Source organism: Acomys russatus, chromosome 17 (genome assembly GCF_903995435.1).
Source record: "Acomys russatus chromosome 17, mAcoRus1.1, whole genome shotgun sequence".
NCBI lineage: Eukaryota > Metazoa > Chordata > Mammalia > Rodentia > Muridae > Acomys > Acomys russatus.
The window spans coordinates 54478179-54498148 of record NC_067153.1 but is presented as its reverse complement, the minus strand read 5'-3'; the positions used below and the strand labels follow the sequence as shown (position 1 = coordinate 54498148).

Genomic DNA, 19970 nt, shown 5'->3' with positions numbered 1-19970 from the left:
TATCCAGTGGCTTGGTTGCCACCTTTGAAGCCATATCCATAAAGAGGTTCTTTGACGCTTATCATCCTCTTTGAGGTTGGCTGGGTGTTGCCAGGATTTAACCTGTCTCATTGTCAGTGAATCTTTGAAATAATAAAAACATTTTAAATGCCATATTCTCTAAGTCTCTGAGGTTTTTGAAGACCTTGTCCAACTGTTTTACTTTGTCTTCTATACAATCATATCTATCTGTTGTGCCTACAATGTATATTTTTGTAATAAAAATAGACTAGTAATTGATATGACCATGATTTGATCAACTAACAATTAACTTGTATAACTTATTTATCCTAAACAGTCTGTACTAGCACTTTCAAAGTATTGGAAGTAAACCTTGTATTGTAATTGATTTATATGGGTATAATACCTCATATATATATATATATATAAAACGTGCGAAGCATAATCTTACATTTGAATTCTATACCACTGCATCTAAAATTAAACTTATTTTGCATCTATACGCAAAATTCAATACCAGTGAATTAAAAATAACCTTGTGAATGACAACTGAGGCATTAAGTTGAGGAGTAGATTCACTAATCTACTTTTTGTTCTATCTTCCCTATATATTTCTATATTCCCCCTTCTCTCTTTTAAACCCCTGTCTCCAAACCTAAGAATGGGAGATAAAGAAAAAGAGAGACATCCCTGAGTCCAACCTTGTTTTCTCTCTAAATAAGACCAATAAAAACTTATAACTCCCATTGGAAATAAGCCTATATAGCCCAAAAAGCAACCAAAAACCTACCCAACTGTCCTTAAAGGAAATGGGGCACCATTCTCAAGGGTTCTTCCTGCTGATTTTGCATGAATAATACCTTTCTAGGGGTCCAAATAAAATCGGGGAAATGGTTAAACAAGCTAAGAATAGCATTTGTCATCCAGTTTCTAAATGTTGAGAAATTTCAGACTGAATTAGAGTCCTGTGTGGGACAGTCTAAAATGCTGAAGCAATTGGGACTGAAAACTTTCTTCAAAGGTGTCCTGGGAGCTGTCTTGTTCTGATGAGGAACAGCAACTGAAGTACTTGGTGCTGGAACATGAAGGACGCAGGATGTCAGTGTCCAGCATGCTGAGAACAATGAATCCTGTCAGGTCTGATCCAATGTCAGTGTCCAGTTATTTGGTTCTGAAAACATGTAATTTCTTACAAGCATTATAAAGTCCTAACATTATAAATATATAAGGTATGCAGAATGCACAGAACAATTGAGGCTGGTTCTCTGCTCTTTTTATGAGTAGAAGAAAGACATCTGTAAATCTTCGTTCATGTCATACTAAAAATCATATGGGTTCTGTAGCCAACAAGAAGCATTGTCTATGCCTAGACATTCATTTACTTCTGTCTTTAGTGATATGGTGCATGTACTCTTGGTCCATTCTGTTACCTTCCTTTCTCTTTCTCACTGGGACAAAGGGTACAGGTCCTCTCTGAACAAGGGATCATCAAGGCCAGTATAAGTCAAACATGCTTAGATTTAGGGGAGGGGAAACCTTGCCTCCATAGCCAGCCTGTTAGTGAAATTAGGAAATACCTGACAATGTCCTGATGTCACATCAATTATACCTGTTCTTCTCCTTGGCTGTAAGAAGTCCATGAGCTTCAGCTTCGTGGGAATTGGGTCTCTAGCCCCTGTCACAGGAGCACAGTGGTGATTGAGTTGTCTGTCTCCACAGAGAGTGGTAATAGGATCTACTGTCTCCACAGCAACAGCAGAAATAAGGTGCGCTGTCACCATAGCAACATTAGGGTTCACTATCTTTGAGTATGGAGGAAGAAGCAGGTACTGGTCACTGGGGTTCAGGTGGCCCCCAACCTCCCCATTATTTGTCATGTAATGGGAAAAAGGAAACTACCGTGGGTAAAGGGAAACATGCAATTTTCAAAAAATGGAAATTTAATGCAGAGAGGGGAAATAGAAACTTATCTTCCCTTCTCCCACCCTATTTTTAGAAACTCTGGTTCAATCTCCTTAAAATTCTAATGGAGTTATTCAGGTGTTTTCACTTGTTAGCCATGCAGTTATCATTATATGTTAATTACTTCCGAACATAAAGGCTTAAATAACAAATATTTATTATCTAACTAGGTTCCTAAAGGTCATGAATATAGGACCACTTTACTTTCATGACATTTACTCGACATTAGATTACAATCAAGCCTGAACCAGAATGTGGCCATATGAAGATGTGGCTGGTGCCTGGAGAAATACAAGTATCTCTTTCTACTCACAGCGATACTGGCCACAGCCTCAGGGCATCTGAGGGTGGGCATCTGCTTGGGATGCCCGAGTATCTCACAAGAGAGCACCCAGGTTTTCTCAGAGCCATTGCTACAAGAATGGGTTGAGGGAAGAGGATATAGGGAAGAGAGCAGGTTGGCTTTCCACAACTGCTTGTCAGAGTCCTCCACTGTCACTTCTAAGGAACTAAATCCAGCACATGCTGGAGAGAACAGCGTTAGCCCTACCGGTGAAGAGACAAACCTCATAGACATGGTTCTGAGTGGCCACAGTCACTCTCTATTCAAGCCTGGTAAAATGGCAGAAATGGGTATCAGTCGCTTGGAAAGGCGTTGCAACATCCATCCTTAGAAAGATGTGTTGATACTACCAAACCATGTTAGTTCGAGACAATCCAGTCATCATCTACTTAAAGTTGAGTTATATTCTGAACCTGTAGAATTTTTAGAACTATTTCACATAGTTTATTTTTATTTTGTTTTATAATTTAAATAAATTATTTTATTTTATTTTATTTATTTATTTATTTTTTTTTTTTTGGTTTTTCGAGACAGGGTTTCTCTGTGTAGCTTTGGCCATCCTGGACTCACTTTGTAGACCAAGCTGGCCTTGAACTCACAGCGATCCGCCTGCCTCTGCCTCCCGAGTGCTGGGACTAAAGGCATGCACCACCACGCCCGGCAAATTATTTTATTTTTATCATGTATGTGTGTGTATGCACGTGTGTGTACATGTTTGTGTGTGTATTTGTGTGTGTGTATGCATTTTGTGTGTCTGTGTGCGTATGTGTATCTGAGGATGGGTGCTTACAGAGGCCAAAAATGTTGTCTCCTTCTGGAAAAGCCATCTATACTCTTTACCACTCAGCCACACACCCCACCAGTTCCCACGATTGTGTGTAGCATTTTTTGCCTATGCCTATGAATAGTAAACAGTACAGGATCTAAGACCAAGTAACCTTTTCAATGAGTTGTCCTATGAGAGCTCCACCCAGCAGTGCATTGAAACAGATGCTGAGACACATAGCCAAATATTGGGCAAAGCATAGGGAATCTAGTGGAAAAGTGGGGTGGGGAGGGGCAAAGGACCTGGAAGTGACAGGAGCCCCACAAGAAGACCAACAGAACCAACTAACCAGGGCCCAGAGGGGCCTGCTGAGACTGGAGCACCAACCAAGGACCATGCATGGACTGGATTTAGGCTCCCCACACAGATGTAGCCAATGGGTAGCTCAGGCTTCATGTGGGTCCCCTACTGAGGGAAGGAGGGGTTGTCTCTGGCATGGACTCTCCTGCCACCTTTTCAACTACTTTACGCTGGTAGCACTGCCTTGCTATGCCACAGGTGAAGAGGACATGCACATCAGTCCTGCTGTGACTTGATGAGCTGAAGTGAGTGGGTAGTGAGACTCCCTTTTTCTGAGAAATAGAGGAGGAAGGATGGGGGGAGAGAGAAGGAGGGTGGGTGAGGAGGGATGTGGCTACCATTAGGATGTAAAGTGAATAAATAAATAACTATAAATAAATAAAAATACAAATTCTACATACATGATAGACATTGTACTATAGTTTAATTTGGAGGGTTTTTTTTTTTTTCCTGTTTCAATGGCAAATATAAAGGCTTCTGTAACTTGCGCCTTCTGACTTCAGTTCTTTCATACTGCTCACGTCTGTACCCTTTGCTCACAGCTTTAAGCACCTGTCCACATCTGTGCCTCCCTCTGAGCCCTGGAGCTATAATGTGACTCAGTTTGGTCAGTAGGACAATTGCATATATTCAGCAAGCAAAGGCTTGACAGAGTACAGGCATGTTTCTACTTGCTTCCTGCACCTTTCTCATTGCCTTGGAGACACACCAGAGCTTCCCTGACAGAGGATTGGAGATCAGGAACACAGCCATTTCTCCTCTGCCTCTAGAAAGCAAACAGCTGACAGTCAAGGACTGAGTATGGGGAAGGCCAGGTATGCTAGCAAAAGCACTCTGTGTGAGCAGTTAACGTCTACTGTTACATGCTACTGAAGTTTCCTGGTTGTATTTAGGCAGCAAACAGTTCACAAAGCTGTTTGAAATGGTGTGCATGTTTTCAACGCTTGAACCTGTAATTGTCTATGCTGATTATATTTGACAGTAAAGTTCTGAAGTCCCTTGTAAGGTTGGACTATGTCTGGATGTCAGACCATTGCACTGTTTTGTAGTGCTTATTTAAAATGGGATGCTGGTGATTGGCCATCTCAAGGCCAAAGGCATCTGCATTGGTTTTGCTGAAAGCATTCTTTCTCCACTCCATGTGACTCTGAAGGAAATTAGAAGTAGTGCTTTGCTACCATACAGCTACACAGAGTTGTGGCCAGGAGATCCAGGAAGGCTAAAGAAAACACATCATCCCTCTGGTGATGTCCTCAGGTGGGGACGATTTGCATGCTAAACCGGAAAGAGGGAGCTCTGTTTCTTTAATTCACAAATAAGGAGGTCCTGGCCTTGGAGGTGTCATCCCTGCTGAGTCCCTGAGTCCTGCTCCTGGAAAAGCAGCCAGAGATTCTGACTTTCCAGGGGGCAAGAGACTCCCTGACAGGATCACCCAAACAACTTATCCCTTAGGTCAACAGAAGATTTTTGTTCTTAACTTACTTACATTGATATCACTTGGAAACGAAAGAATCTAGATGATTAAGGAGTTTTTATTTTTTTTATGCAAGGGAGGAAAGCAAGCTCAATACGCTATATTCCTTGTTTAAAATGGAGTCAAAATGGATGGAGGACACTAAATGAACTGAGCAGTGCTCACATGGGCTCACCAAGACTGAAGAAGCAAGCAAAGGCCCTGAATGGGTCTACACCAGGTCCTCTGTGTATATCTTATGGCTGTGAGCTTGCTGTTTTTGTGGGATTCTGAACAGTAAGAGTGGTGTGATTCTGACTCTTTTGCCTGCTCTGGGAATACTTTTCTTCCTATTGGTTTCCTTTATCCTACCTTGATGTGACAGCTTGTTGCCTTGTCTTACTGTTTCTATCTGGTTTTGTCCTGTTTGGCTGTCATCTCTTTTTGTTTGTCTGTTTTTATTGTGTATGTGCTGAGTGAGCCGCCCAGATGACAACATCAGAGCCCCTGGAGTGGTAGTCATCTACGTGTGAGCTGGGAACTGGAACTGGGTTCTCTACAAGACTAGTACCTGATTTTAACAGCTGAGCCACCTCTCATGTCCCTGTTCTTAAAAGTTCAAGAGTGTACACAAACTTATCCTTTTCCTAACAGTTTTGAGTCTTGTCAAATGTGTAGATTCCAGTTCTGTTGTCCATCAGGTCATCTTCTGCTTTCAAGCCCTCTCCTCCTACCCAGATCCTGGCAAGTCACATGCTCTCTGTACCTAAGAGTTGTGCTTTTTCTAGAATGTCATGTGAATGGACCCAGCTGGCCCTTTTCACTTTACATAATGCATTTGAGAAGGAGAAAGGATTAGAAGCACCTTCATAGCCTTCCCAAGGCAAAGAGTTAGCTCAGCATCCAGAATTGTGATAGACTAAATTACAGTTCAAGGAAACTACGGAAAAAATTATGCCTTTGAGCATTATTCCCAAGGTGTCATTGCTCTACTTGGACACCAGTGAGCCAACTGAGAACAAAAGGCTGATGGAGACCTTAGCTGTTCACTCTCAGCTTCACCCAAGGCTCATCCTGATGGAGCGGTAATGGCTAATAGGTAAGGATAGTTGTACCTGGCATGAATTACCCAGAGCAATAAATTTATTTCTAGAACCTAAAGTCGGAGATCTGTCTTTAAAATATGATAAACAGTATAGAAACATAATACTTGCCATAAGCTAATTTGTGAAGTTAACTCACTAAAAATGATCTTTTTTCTATTTAGGAAAAAAAAAAATGCTGAGGCTGGGGCAGGAGCACATTTCATCAGTTTCTTGAATTAGCGCTTCTCAGAGAATTATAGTCTTGAGATATTAGGTATTATAAATTAATTAATTTAAAGAAACATGTGGCAGAAATAAAACGATAAAAAAATACAAAAAATTCATTCTTTTAGAAAATAAATCAGAGGGAGTTATCTCAAATGTCTCAATTCTAGGAAAAAACAAACAAATTAGAAGGTATTTTGTTACATGAAACACTAGCATTTTTGACAAGAATGGGGTAAGAATATTTATAAATAAGCCAACATTTTAAGGAACATAATAAAAATGGGATTTCTTTTCTTAAGGAGTATTTAAATTATGTGTACATAATATTGAACTGTGCCTCCATTTAGTCAAAACGCTCAGTAAACCAACCTTTAGTATAGCCTCCTCCAACATTCCTAAATGCCATTCCAAAAATGCAGCTTCCAAGTTTCTAACTCAGGAAATCTGGATAGTGGCCAAAGGAATGAATGCATCATATCTTTTCAAATTTTTCACTTGACCCTGAGAGGCATCCAGGTTGACAACCTCTAGCATGGAACCCAGCCTCATAGACAATGCTCTGTTTTTCCAAATCCTCACACAGCATCAGCAGGGGTCAGTTGAAAGTCAAATACTGCAAGCAAAATGTTCAAATGGAAGTAATTTAACATTTAGGGTCAAGGAATAAAGGCAAGGCTTACAAAAGAAGTTAAAGAACCAGAATAAAGGACGTACCATGAACTAGAAAGGAAGGTCAGATTGACAGAGAAAGAAATCTCAGTAAGAACTCAATAGGAAAGACAAAGGTAGGTCAAGAAACAGAGTCTTGGGCCCAGTCTGGCTCAGGACTCTGAAAAGACTTTGTCTGTTTCAGGCTCCTTGCCTTTAGATTCACAGATTTATGCAGACTTCTTCATGAAGTTCAGCTTACTCAAAACTAAACAGATTTTCTTTTTTTTTTTTTTTTTTTTTGCTGTGTGTCCAGGTGTAGACTGAGTGGTATTTGCCAGTGTATCCAACATGTGACTGACTGACTGTACTGGGTGTAGTTTTTTGTTTTGCTTTTTAAAATTTATAAAATTTTGTATTATTATTATTATTATTATTATTATTATTATTATTAATTTTATTATTACTATTACTACTGCTGCTACAATACTGCTATGATGTGTGTGTTTGCATAACCTTATGTTTATCACATGCATGTAGGGTCCCATGAAGTCAAGAGAGAGCATCAGATCCCTGGAACTGGAGTCACTGGCAACAGTGAGACACCTGATAAAGTTGCAAGAAATAGTCTTAATTTTGAGACACATCTCCAGCTCCTGTGTAGTTTTGTACCACTGAACCTCATCTCTGAATTTTTACTTACCCAGTAGTATCTACTCCACGACACCAAGCTCAGAACGAAAACTTTCAGAAAAAAATAAAAAATAGAAACTCCAGGCAAATTGAAAGGACAGTTACTTTTTGGGCAACAGTAAGACATTTATTTCTTTATAATTTGAATTCATTCATAAAAAGGACGAACCACAGTCCTATACTACTCCATTGAAAAAATGATAAAAAATAACTAAAAAAATCAATTTGTTATTTATCAGTATCAAATAAAACTACTATTACCTCTTCTGAAATACAAAGAAACAACAGATGTGTCTATAGCTATATAAAGTTTAATTAAGACTCTTGCATCTTAAAGCATGTGATACATTGGTTAATTGACAACAGTTGAAAACTGATGGTCCCAGTCACATCTGTACAATTATATGAGAAAATGAAAAGCAGAAGTCGTTAGTGCATGAGAGAGTTGAGTATATCTGCCACATATTTAAAACTAAACAACCTTCCAAGTCTGTTTTCTTATCTTTCAGAACCATTTTCATGCAAAATCTAGCCAGTTTTGGTCTTTATCACCATATATTAGAAAATAAAAGGCAGGCATGCATTTGGCAAAAGATGTAGTTGTTATTGATGATATAAAAATGCCCAACATGGGTCACATCGCAAGAGGAAAACCCCCAAAAGTAGCAAGGAAAACACAACATTTGTACAGAAAGCTTACAGAGTGTTCATCTCCCTAAAGAATGACATCTTTTCTTTTTTCAAATCATTAAATACCTTATGAAATCTGGCAATGATTTATTGACATAATCTATTGGGAAAGCATCTGTTATACTGATATTAAAAAGTTTCACTTGTATAACAAAGTGTTAAGTGTAAATTAAAGAAATATTTATTGATATTTTCATAATGAGGACTTTAAACATTTACACATATAGTACAAAAATTATACAAATTAAAGATAGGGGTAACATATTAATAGATCTATTTTTGCTTCCTGTAAATATTCTTTATGGACCTATAGGGTATCCTTTCTAAAAAGATAAACTCTGTCTCTAATTAGCCAGCAAGATTGTGCTAATAAAATAGGATTAGATCTCTCAAGGAACCAACCATTGCTCTATTTCAGGAGCCAGCTAATTCTTTATTACCCGAGTTCGTTCACACCCACACTCAGACACATCTCGTGCACACCATAGATAATGAAGAAACACAGGTTTCCTTTTCACATCGCACAAATTCCTCCACATCAACACTTGGGAGACATCCCTGGGCAGGACACTGTCTACCCCTCCTGCCTCCCAGCTTTGCATATTCTTCATAGGACCACTAGCAACACTCTGATTTGGTATTTTTAGCCAGTTTTCAGTATTGCATTGGAATGGGAAATGCGACTTAGGTTTCTTTGAATGGAATTCTGTAGCTTTTCCGACCTGCATGTAATTTCTGGATTCTACACTTTCTATAGAGAGAGCTTATACTTAGGCATGAAGCACAAGACCAGAGCAATGACAACGTTCAGGGATTCTGATACTTTGCTGTCACTTATCTCTAGCTGCGTAAAGACAATCACATTGCAATATAAATGGAAGCACTCTACATCCCCAGACCTGATCTTCCACATGTGAATAAACCGCAGTAGACAATGTTCCGGATGGACTGCAGGTCCTGTGGTGTGACATTGATGAGAAGAAAGGCATAAAACAACTTCAGACTGGAATACAAAGGTTAAAAAAAAAAAAAACCCTCGCATGGCATGTGAACGTCAGCATTAGAAAACTAACGGAACAATATTACAGATTCTGAAAAGCAAATATGTAGAAAATTAATTAAAAATAAGGATACTGATAGGAAGTTCTATAATTTGGTCTTCATAGTCAAAAAAAAAAAAAAAACTTTTCAACTCACCCAGGAAAGTGATTGGTAATGGTGTTCATGTTAAAATGTTTTTGTTCTATTTTTGTTTTAATTTTACGGGAAACTCAAAATATAATGGATCACAAGGGTCTTTCAAGAAAAATGCAGCACCCCAAACATATAGGCTAATATAAGAGACTGCATTACTCTTACACATACCACATACAATCAACATTTCAACCTCTATTATATGTCACAACTGGTCATTAAATGTAAAGCACCTGTGTATGGTGATCTTACTTTCACTCTACAGCCTATGGTATGGAATTGAACACTGTTAACTTGTCCATTGAATTACGTCATGCAACTTTCACGGGATCAGGTTAAATGGTTTATAAGGCATATTGGAACGAGTTAAAAATCATTTTTCTTTCCATTTAAAAGTTATTCTTTTGGACGAAGTGGTTCCTGAATGCCTCAGTCATAATGTATTGGAAATCCGTTGAATAGCTTGTTAGAGTCTACTTTATTTGGCTTAGGATGGCGCCGCAGGAATTAGAAGGAATTACAGTCATCCCACGATGAAGGGCATCCTCTGAGCAGGGACGGGAACAGCAGATGTCACAACATTCAGAATTCCAAGTAGACAAGAAAGCCAAGGGAGGGCAGTAGCAGGCTGAGGAGACTCGAAGACAGCGCGGACACACCTACGAAGCAAAGCAAACGTGTGCTTATCGTTTTGTCAGTGACAGTCACTGTTGCTCCTTGAGTCTGCTGGAGAAGGCAGGGCTGTGTTGGCCTGGAAATCATAATGTTCCTTTATGCAACACGAACTTCTCTTATTCTTATCAATATGGGAGAAATAAAAACATTTTTTAATCGAAGATATTTTGTGTGAGATTATTCACATAATATCTACATTGTGATTGAATAAACCACCGAAATAATAACATTGGAATGCTAACTCCATCCCTGTGATCCTTCTGTGTCAAAGTTCCACCAGAAGGTGAAAGGTCAAGAAGCACCATAAATAAGGATCAAATATCATCCATGATGGCACAGATGTCACCCACAACACTTCAAAGTGCTTTCTGCATTTTTGCTGCAGGTTTTGATTTAACTTTCTACTTTCATGTGTATGAAAAAATTATGCCACATCCACATGCTATTTTAGTCAGTTATACACGGCAATAATAAGAGAAAAATATCTAAAATTAGCATGCAGAGTATTTGCTATCATACGTTTTCCAAACAAAGTATGTAATCTTCTATGTTGATCTAATTTAACACGATCTATTTTGAAGCGTTTTGTCGGAGGACTTTTGTGTGAGTCTTCCATGTGAAGTTTGTTTGGTTTTTATTACCACTTTAATATTCTGATATTATAATATAATCTCCTCACTCCCTTGTTCATTTTCCTTAGTCAGAAACTTCCCACACGCCTTTTTCTGTTCTCTTTCAAACTCAGGACCTCTTTTTTTTTTTCCATTACGCTTTGTTACTTGCATATGCCTGAGGGCTTTTAAAAAATAAGGTGAATGGAATAAAAATACAAAAAGTGTTACTTCGAATCATATGTGTACAAGATAGTGCAAATTTTTGTATTTCAATCATTTAAAGGCATTAAGTTACTCACACAACTGTGTAAGAAGAATTTCTAGTGTTAATCTTCAGTATTTAGCTAAAGACCAATTACCCTGAAATAGTATAGTATGTAATAGATGTTTTGCTCTTCACTGTGACCAATACCTGACAAGAAACAACTCAGAAGACATTTATTTTGCCCCCTGCTTTAAGAAGTTATGGCCCATGGTGGTGGTGTCTCTGGTGAGCGTATAGAGCAAATGTTTGTGCACATCTCAGCAGAACCAGAAGCAGGGTTGGAAAGGAAACTAGACCTCTTATGTGCCTCAACACAAACTTCCTGGTGATGCCACATCGTCCAAAGGTTCCCCAGGCCCACACATATTGCCACCCATTGGGGACCTAGTGTTCAACTCCTGAGCCTGGAGGGAGCATGCAACATTTATACTGTGACACTCTGAAATAAAAATAAAACAATGTCATAAGCTATGAGTGCACATACATTTACATCCTACTTTGGATGACAGCAGTTAAGGGACATTCCTGTGTCAGATAAATTGATAGGCCCTGAGCTTCTCACACTAGAATTCTTGAGAACATGGTAAACAGTGTGACTATGGAGGCACAGTATTCTTTCCTATTCTTCTAGGTTTCAGTAAGTACCTTCAGTTAACCCAATTCTGGAATTAGCGAAAGGCAAAAATTACACTCTACCAGTTGTGAAAGTAAGTTACATCAATGGAAAGTTTATTATCAAAAATTGAAACCTTCAATATGATTATATATCATAACAAGTAATAGTTCAAAGCACTTCGTTTTTTTTTTTTTTAATTAAAAAAATTTTTTTTTACTACATAGTGTACGTTAAGGAAGGTGCAAAGACTCTCCTAAAAGTCTTGGCACTAAAATAGTAGCTATGCTTCTTAAAAACTAGAAAAACACTGTGCCTACTATGTCCCTGCGGGTAGCATACCCTTGCTCTCTTTGCTTCACTTGATGGTGCACAGAAAATAATCTGAGATACAGATAAGGTGTTCCTTGAAAACAAGAGAAACAGCTGCAAACCACTTCTACACTCAGTGAGATGGCTGAACATCCTTCGTCAGGGTTAAGCCAAATGAGTCTGCTTGATCTTTCCCGTCATGCACCCTCCCCAACCTGCTAGACATAGCCCAGATCCTAGGTCACTGCCCCAGCCTAATCCGGCCACCCCTTCCTGTACCAGAACCAACCTATAGGATCCTTTCTGAACCCACTCTGCCTCTATCCAAGTCCCACAGGCCGCTCCCACACCATATCCAACCTCTCTTCTCATCCAGATCTTGAATATTTTTCTCCAAGAACTAACCAGTGAGTCTCACTGATTCTTATCTCTATGTCTCTTTCCTAACCTCGATTTGCCCACCCCACCATGGTTTGAGCAGGAGGCACACGCTGCACACTAAACACATGATTACCAGGACACATGACTACTAGGACACACAATTTAAAAGATCATTTAGAAATTTCATCAAATAATTCAAGGGGTTTAAAGAAGATACAAAAATATGAGAGGAAAATAAGAAAGAAGTTATGGAGAATAAATGAGTAAGTGATACCCGAGAAAATGCAAACATTGTCTGAAGGAATGAAGCCAATCCAAGATTTGAAAACAGAATTCAATAAAGAGATAGAAACATTGAAGAGGATTCAAGCCAAAAATGAAAATGGAATTTAAAAGCCCAATAACCCAAACAGAAAATATAAGGGAAAGTTTTCCAAGTAGAATTAATCAAGCAGAAGGCAGACTATCAAGACTCTAAGATGAAATAGAGAATTTGGATCAAATAAGCAAGGAAAGGAACATACAGGAAATGGGGAACATCATCAAAACCCCCCAAATATTCAAATTATAGGAATAGATGGGGTCAATGGCATAGACCAGATCTTCAACAAGACCATAGAAGAAACTTCCACAAATTAGGAAATGACATATCAGTACAAACACAAGAAAGACAGATAACACCAAATATATAAGGTCATAAAAAAAAAACTTTCCACTGTACATAATAGTTACAACATTTAAGGATAAGAATAAGATGTACTGAAAGCTGTGAGAGGAAAAAAAAAAAAACATGAGTAAAATATAAAGGAAAACACACCAGAACAATGGCTGATTTCTTGATGGAAACTTCGAAGGTGAGTAGAGCCTGGATTCCAGTAACAGGCCCCCAGACCTTAGGAAGTTCCCAGACCTTAGACCAATTGATGTCATAATGGAACTGCTATCCAGGCCTTGGAACCCATCATGCAGACAGCAACACCTTCCAAAATGAGAACAAAGCCCTAACTCATTAAAGCCGAGAGGTCTGGAAAAGTCCCTAAATATACTAACCTTGCTTTTGGCTTCTGTATTTCTGCTTCTGGCTAACTGTTGTTACTAAGTGAAGGATATCAACTCATACTTCTGTGTTTATAAGGTCATCCTGAGAAAGGCACAGACCAGTCACTATACACCCACTAGAGTCACTGGCCAGCTAGTAAAGACTTTCTTCTGGCTTGAACTCACATCCAAGTATTGTCTGGTAGATACTTGACAATGTTTCTGGAGGCTCAAGCAAGACCACCAAGAGATAAGACCTCTGAGACATGGGGTCTCCAGAGACCCTAGGAGTGGGAAAGAATGCAGTGGCCAGGGGTCTCCTAGGAGGGTGTACAACCCTAGATGTTCCAGGGCCCTGAGATTCCTTTCAATAAGTCACTGCCTATTGCATTGGAAGAATCTGACACTTCCCCAGAAAATAGAACAGAATCAAAAGTTGCCTGTTCCGTAAGCTTCAGAGGTAAGTCTGTTAAGGATATCTTCTGTTTAGGATGCATAGGAGGCACCAAATATGGCTGCTGACCAGTATCTGGGATCCATGTGAAATGTCAGTGGACTCCACTGGTCTGTTTACATGTATGAGTGTGTCATGGCCATTCCTAATCTCTTCACCATTGTCATTGTTTAGCTCTGTCTTGTTTTTCCCTTTCTCTTCTGGCCAGTCTGTCATTTTTTGTTGTTGTTGTTTGCGTGTTTGTTTTTTTCTTCTGTAAGTAATACCTTTTATTTTTATAGCATTTTACTGTTCAAACTGCTTTTGCAGTTACGCCCCGGTTTTCCTCACAGCAATCCTGTGAGGTAGAGTAAAGTACCTATGGAGATGGTAATGCTGCATGGCCCTTTGTGACCTGCCTGTGGCTGCAGAGCTCACTAAAGAGTTTGACCTTAAACTCCTGTTGGAGTTTGGGCTGCAGACTGGGCTGGTCTTTTTTTACTATTATACTATGCATTTTCTTGCAGCCAAAGAACTGTTACATATAGTTTTAAATTGAGTTGGTTTATGTGTTATCGTAGTAGTTACCTGTAAAGGGAAAAAACACTTTTCTATTCTACAGGTATAGCAGGCACAGATTTTTAAGATACATCATCAACAGGGGTCAAGATCACGTATTGCTCTGGTATTACAGCATCCACTAGATGGGCCCAATATCATAGCAGGCCTTCCTTTTTAGACAGTTATGTATACTGTCTGTTCTTGTTTATCTTTGCAATGAATGAAGACAGTCTAAACTACTAAAGTATTCAGAATGACCAACATTCCTTTAAGGCCACAAGACACCAGATGATGTAGTAAACACATTCTGTATAATTGCCCTCCACGCCACATACCTACATTAAAGTTTTTTCAAACAAAGCCAGTTATCAATGCAGTCATTTTCAGAACAAGTCCTATGAAATTTTAAATATCACTGGCTGGCTGACAGTTTGCCATTTGTAATATGAGGGAAGGAGAGTCATCCTAAGACACTCATGGAATGTATGTTAAAACATTTCAGGGGTGGCTCTTCAGACAAGAGTAACTATGGCATTGACTTCTCACCAGGGAAACTGCACACCTTTTGTGAGATTGACAGGCCGTGCTTTGTGCTAATGGCCACCCTTGATGACCTGACGAATCCCCAAAGAGCATGAGCTGTTTGGAACACTGTGACTGAGACTCCCAATGTCCCAGACCAGTCCTCTTGAATCAACTCTTGTCTTTGGTCATCCACTCACCCTCTAGCTGAAGACATGTTCTCTAGCCTAGGATAGTAGGGCTCTTTTGGTCCAGCTGATGCTGACAAAGAAATCAAGAGTGCCACACATTCTATCAACTCCTCAAGAGGAAATGGATGTCTCATTTCTTTATACTCCAACCAGTGGATCAAGCAGAAGTGGGAGGGAAGACCCTGGTTTCACCTCCTTTGGAGGGGCTGGAAAGCCAACTCCTCCACACAGGATTCTTTCTCCCCTCTCAATATATGGAATGTATGAGGAAGCCTGGCAGGCTCTGTCCTAAGCAACAGTGTCAGCTTCCATCTTCCTTTAAGAGAGGTGCCACCAATGGAATCATGGCTTAGATGTGCTGAAAGGCCAGGGAGAAAAGACCCCCTGCCCCTATTTATAGCTTATGTTCCATTTGCAGCCAGTGATCTATATAATTGGGAGACTCAAAATCCTCTCCTTTCTAGAAAACCACAGGCTTTCATCAGGCTGTTGGAGATTGTCTTTTTAGTCACCAGCCCACATGTGACAACTGTATATTAGCTCCTGGACATCTTCGCAGCCAAGGAACAACAGGCTCCAGCTGGGGAGTAGGAAGGCGGCCCATGGGGCTGGGTTAACTGACAGACAGAGAGGCTAAGGTCAAACAGAGCTTTCCTTTGGTTTGACCAGTTTGGGACCCAAACCCTACACCCACTGACAGAGGTAAGGAGGCTTTGGACAATGTTTTACTAGGTCTTGTTGGCAGGCTTAAGAGTAGCAGCTAGGAAGCTTACCAATCTGAGTAACGTCGTTATTCAAGGGTCTGAGAAATAGACCTCCGAGTTCCTGGAACAACTCAGGCAAACATATTACATGTTTACCTTGATAGATCCAGGTGCCCCCCAAAACTAAGTGAGTAACAAGTATTGCTTTTTGTCATGCAGTCAGTCTCAGACACCAGAAAGAAACTTCAAAACATATAGGGATTTTAGGGTATGAATATGTTCCAGCTGTTAGAGGTTTCTCAGAAAGTCTACAACAACCAGACCTTGACAGAAGAAAAACAGGGAAAGAGAGGAAGCAGGGTCATAGCGGCCCCTAGGGAAGCAGACAAAAGTACATGGAGAAAAGGTAGGTCTAGGGATGAGGAAAGGGATTAATGTGCTTAGTATAAACAAAGGAAACACTGGAAGAATGAACACCCCAACCACGAGAAGGAGATCCTTCTAGTCCTTCAGTTAAGTGAGAAATGACAGGGCCTGGGCTCCAAACTTTAGAGCTCCCAGGAGGTCAGTGTCACAGCAAAGGCAGTATGCATATTTATTAAGTTCCTTGTGGAAAATGGACCAGCCCACTCCATTCTGATGTAACCTCTCAGGCCAGTCACCTCCCAGGAGACAGCGGATCAAGGTGCAACTGGACAGATAGCCTGTTTTCCCTGGATGGTATCCTGGACTGTGGACCTGGGACAACATACTGTGTCTCACTCTTCCTTAGTTATGCCTGATTGTCCATATCTCTGAGTGGAAAGGACCTCCTAAGAAAATTGAGGGGAATCATATCTTTTGGAGAAAAGGTGACCCACCTTAACCGATACCAACTCTCTGCCCTCATTCTAGTGACTTTCTTTCATCAGAGGAACACTTTCTCCATGGTGACAGGCTCCACAAAGAAAAAATCCACTATTAGGATATCTGCAGAAGCTATACACACAGTACCCCACTGTTTGAGCAAAAGGAAACCTGCCCAAACCTGCCGCCCATTGCCTGACTCTAATCTGCACAATGCCCAGATGATACACTGGAGGAGACAGACTGACAGCCAGGAAAGAGGGTGTTAACCAAGACAAAAAAAAAATGCTAGTGGATGTCACCAGACAGAAGGCCTGTCTTCCAATAACTCTTGAGAGGCAAATGGTAGTGGAGCCCCACCCAAGCAAACATCTATGGGTCACAAAAACTGCTGAGCTCCTCTATCCAGATAGTATATATCCCAGCCAGAGAGTCTTTTCAAGGACATTACTTTAAAGAGTGTCACCTGTGTATATGTAAACCCCAAAGGAGGAAGAAAAGTCCTGGGTGGGGTTTGGGTTACAGCAGAACACCTCTATAAAGACTTTACTGATCTAGAGTCCCAATAGGATGTCCTCCCTCTGTCCTAGCTTTCTGGTAAGTGAAGGCTTTAGTGGGACATGCCCCTTCGGCTAGTATGCAGATATAAGTGAGTATATACCATTTGAGTCTTTCTGCTTCTGGGTTAACTCACTCATTATGATAATTTCTAGCTCAATCCATTTATCCACAAATTTCTGGAATTCCTTGTTTTTAATAGCTGAGTAGTATTCCGTAGTGTAAATGTACCAGTTTCTTTATCCATTCTTCTACTGAGGGACACTTAGGCTGTTTCCATGATCTGGCTATTATGAATAAGGCTGCTATGAACATGGTTGAGCAAATTTTCTTGTTGTGTGCTGGAGCCCTGGAGGGGGAGACCTGGTGGCACTCAGAGGAAGGACAGCAGGTTACTGAGAAGAGACTTGATACCCTATGAGCGTATACAGGGGGAGGTAATCCCCCTCAGGAACAGTCATAGGGGAGGGGAATAAGGGGAAAAGGGGAGGGAGGGAAGAATGGGAGGACACAAGGGGTGGGATAACCATTGAGATGTAACAAGAATAAATTAATTAAAAAAAAAAAAGACTTTACTGAAATCAAACCTACAGCTTCTAAGTATAAGTGCGCCCCAGTGTTTATAGACAATGTTTTTGTTTTGTTTTCTTTTATTTTTAGGACAGGTGGAATCCTATCCTACTGGGACAGAGACTTCATCAACAGTCACGAAAAAGCATATCCAGGAATTAGTTCCTAGGTGTACATTGCCCTTATCCCTAGTGTCTGACAATGTCACGGCCTTCACAACCAAAATACACCAAAATCCTGAAAGAGGTATTCAATACTAATTGGAAATTACATTGTACTTATAGGCCATGGAGTTCAGGCCAGGTAGAGAAAATAAACAGAATCTTTAAAAAAGCCTTAAGTAATCGTGCTCTTGAAACCAATCAAAGTTAAGTCAGTTCACTCCGCCTTTGCCCTAATCAGGGCCAGCTGTGTCTGCCATAGGGCTTCCTGCCCTCCCTAAACTGAGAGATATCCCTTTAAACAGAGATAGCCAACTCTTCCTTCTCAAGTCCTTGCAGGCTCTGCAGGAAGCTTGGAGAACCATTAGCTAGACAGTTTTTGAAGACCGTGTCACCACTCACACCCGAACTAACCCACAAGTTCCAGCCAGGTGACCTTGTTTGGGCAAAAATGAGCCCAACTGGAATTCTGGTAGTACATTTAGGCCTTAAAGCTGAGCACATAGGCAGCAATACCTGCTAAAACCAAACCTAAGGTCCAATCCATCACAGTCTAATGCTTTTTGGCTTTTGTAGTTCCACTTCTGGCTAACTATTTTTGCTAATGGAGGTGTGTCAAACCAGGATGTAATTTTCAATCTTCAAATCTCACTTTGAGAAAGGCTGAGGGCTGCACTGGGGTCCTGACCACACAGATTGATCCCCAGCAAGCTAATAAAGACTTTCTATTGCCATAAACACATGTATGATTAGTTAGTGTTGTCTGGCAGAAAGCTCACTACCACTAGGACCATTGCCATTACATGTCTATTCCACCATGACTGGCTTCCAAATCCACCCTGCCCCTAGAGGTACTGCAGGCATGGCTTCTGTGTCACACGTGCATCAATAGGTGACATAAAGGGGAGAGGCTATGTCTAAATTCAGTGTTATGACCTATTAACATCTGAGTAATTAGTATCCTAACAGTCCCTGAAAAAAAGCAAGCCTTAGAAGAACACCAGTCTGAAGCCAGGCAGGCCTGGATGGGCTCTCAAAATAGGAAGCAAGTCAGAGACTAGAAGAACCTCACCTGAGACTGAGGGTCCTGGGCAAGAGTGAGCGTAAGACAGATGATCCTCCTGAGGGGCCACTAGGGTGGGCAGGATGAGGAGTAAGCCTGAGACGATGACTAGACCTGTGCCATGGGGCTCAGAGAGGGAGCTAGCATGAGATGATCACCAGTTAGGTCTTGCAAAGCCCTAGGGGTGAAGACCATGCCAGAGATGACCCTTTCCCGATGCTCTAATGCACAAGCAGGTCATAGCACTCCTGAGATAGAAACAAGCAAGAGTCCTATACACAGCTATGATGCCTATGAATCACATAGATAATTAGCATGGCATGATAACTCTGTGGGTGTATTAGTGGCACACATAAATGTTCAGTAACCAACAGTTCTCTGATTGTACTCAAGACCTACGCAACAACAAGGAACTCATGCCTGGTATTGGAAACCCAGGTAACTACCCAGGACTGCTGAATTCATGAACTCTGAAGGAGAACATACAACCACCACTTTGCTACAACAGCAGAATGATTAACTGCATTCTAAATTTTTGTCGTCATACACAGATAAGTGTTGCCCTCACCCCTGTTCAAGGGAACCTCTTTCTGCAACAGACAGAGGCCATTACAGAAAACCACAACCAATCAAATCTCAGAGTTGTGGAGTTCAGTCCCAGTGGATATATCTGCCATACAACTCTTACACCGAAGGCTCAGCAATCAATGTACAATACAGAGTGGAAGGACTATAAGAGCCAGAGGATCAGAGATTTTACTGTGATACTGTGTCTCCTAACAATGTCGGAAGCTACACCCAAACATGTCTCACCAACATGGCTGCCCAAACAGCAGCAGAAGGAGACAGCAATAGGCATGCTAACGTGGATTGGGAAAGCCCAGGGAGCCTCAGTCCTACACAAAGAACTACAGGCAACTAAGAAAGCTCAGAGCAGGAGCAATAGTCTTCCCCAGAGAAGAGCGCATCAATAGGTTATAAAATGCTAAATGATCAGCTCTGAAAATATACATACACGAAAAGTTATGCAGCTGCCCAAAG

At 40.6% G+C, this 19970-nt stretch overlaps 1 protein-coding gene and 1 non-coding gene across 2 annotated transcripts in view; one reads left to right on the top strand and one right to left on the bottom strand.

Moving 5' to 3' along the window:
• Nucleotides 1-9396: 9396 nt before the first annotated feature.
• Cntn1 (contactin 1) overlaps nt 9397-19970 on the bottom strand; it is a 137949-nt gene continuing 127375 nt past the window's right edge. The window contains exon 26 of the mRNA XM_051159379.1: nt 9397-10081. Within this exon, the coding sequence (XP_051015336.1) occupies nt 10005-10081 (77 nt within the window). The 3' untranslated portion in view covers nt 9397-10004. The remainder of the gene's footprint in view (nt 10082-19970) is intronic.
• Nucleotides 18705-18836, top strand: LOC127201888 (small nucleolar RNA SNORA17). The gene has a single exon (XR_007832231.1). It is a non-coding gene; the product is annotated as a small nucleolar RNA SNORA17 (small nucleolar RNA).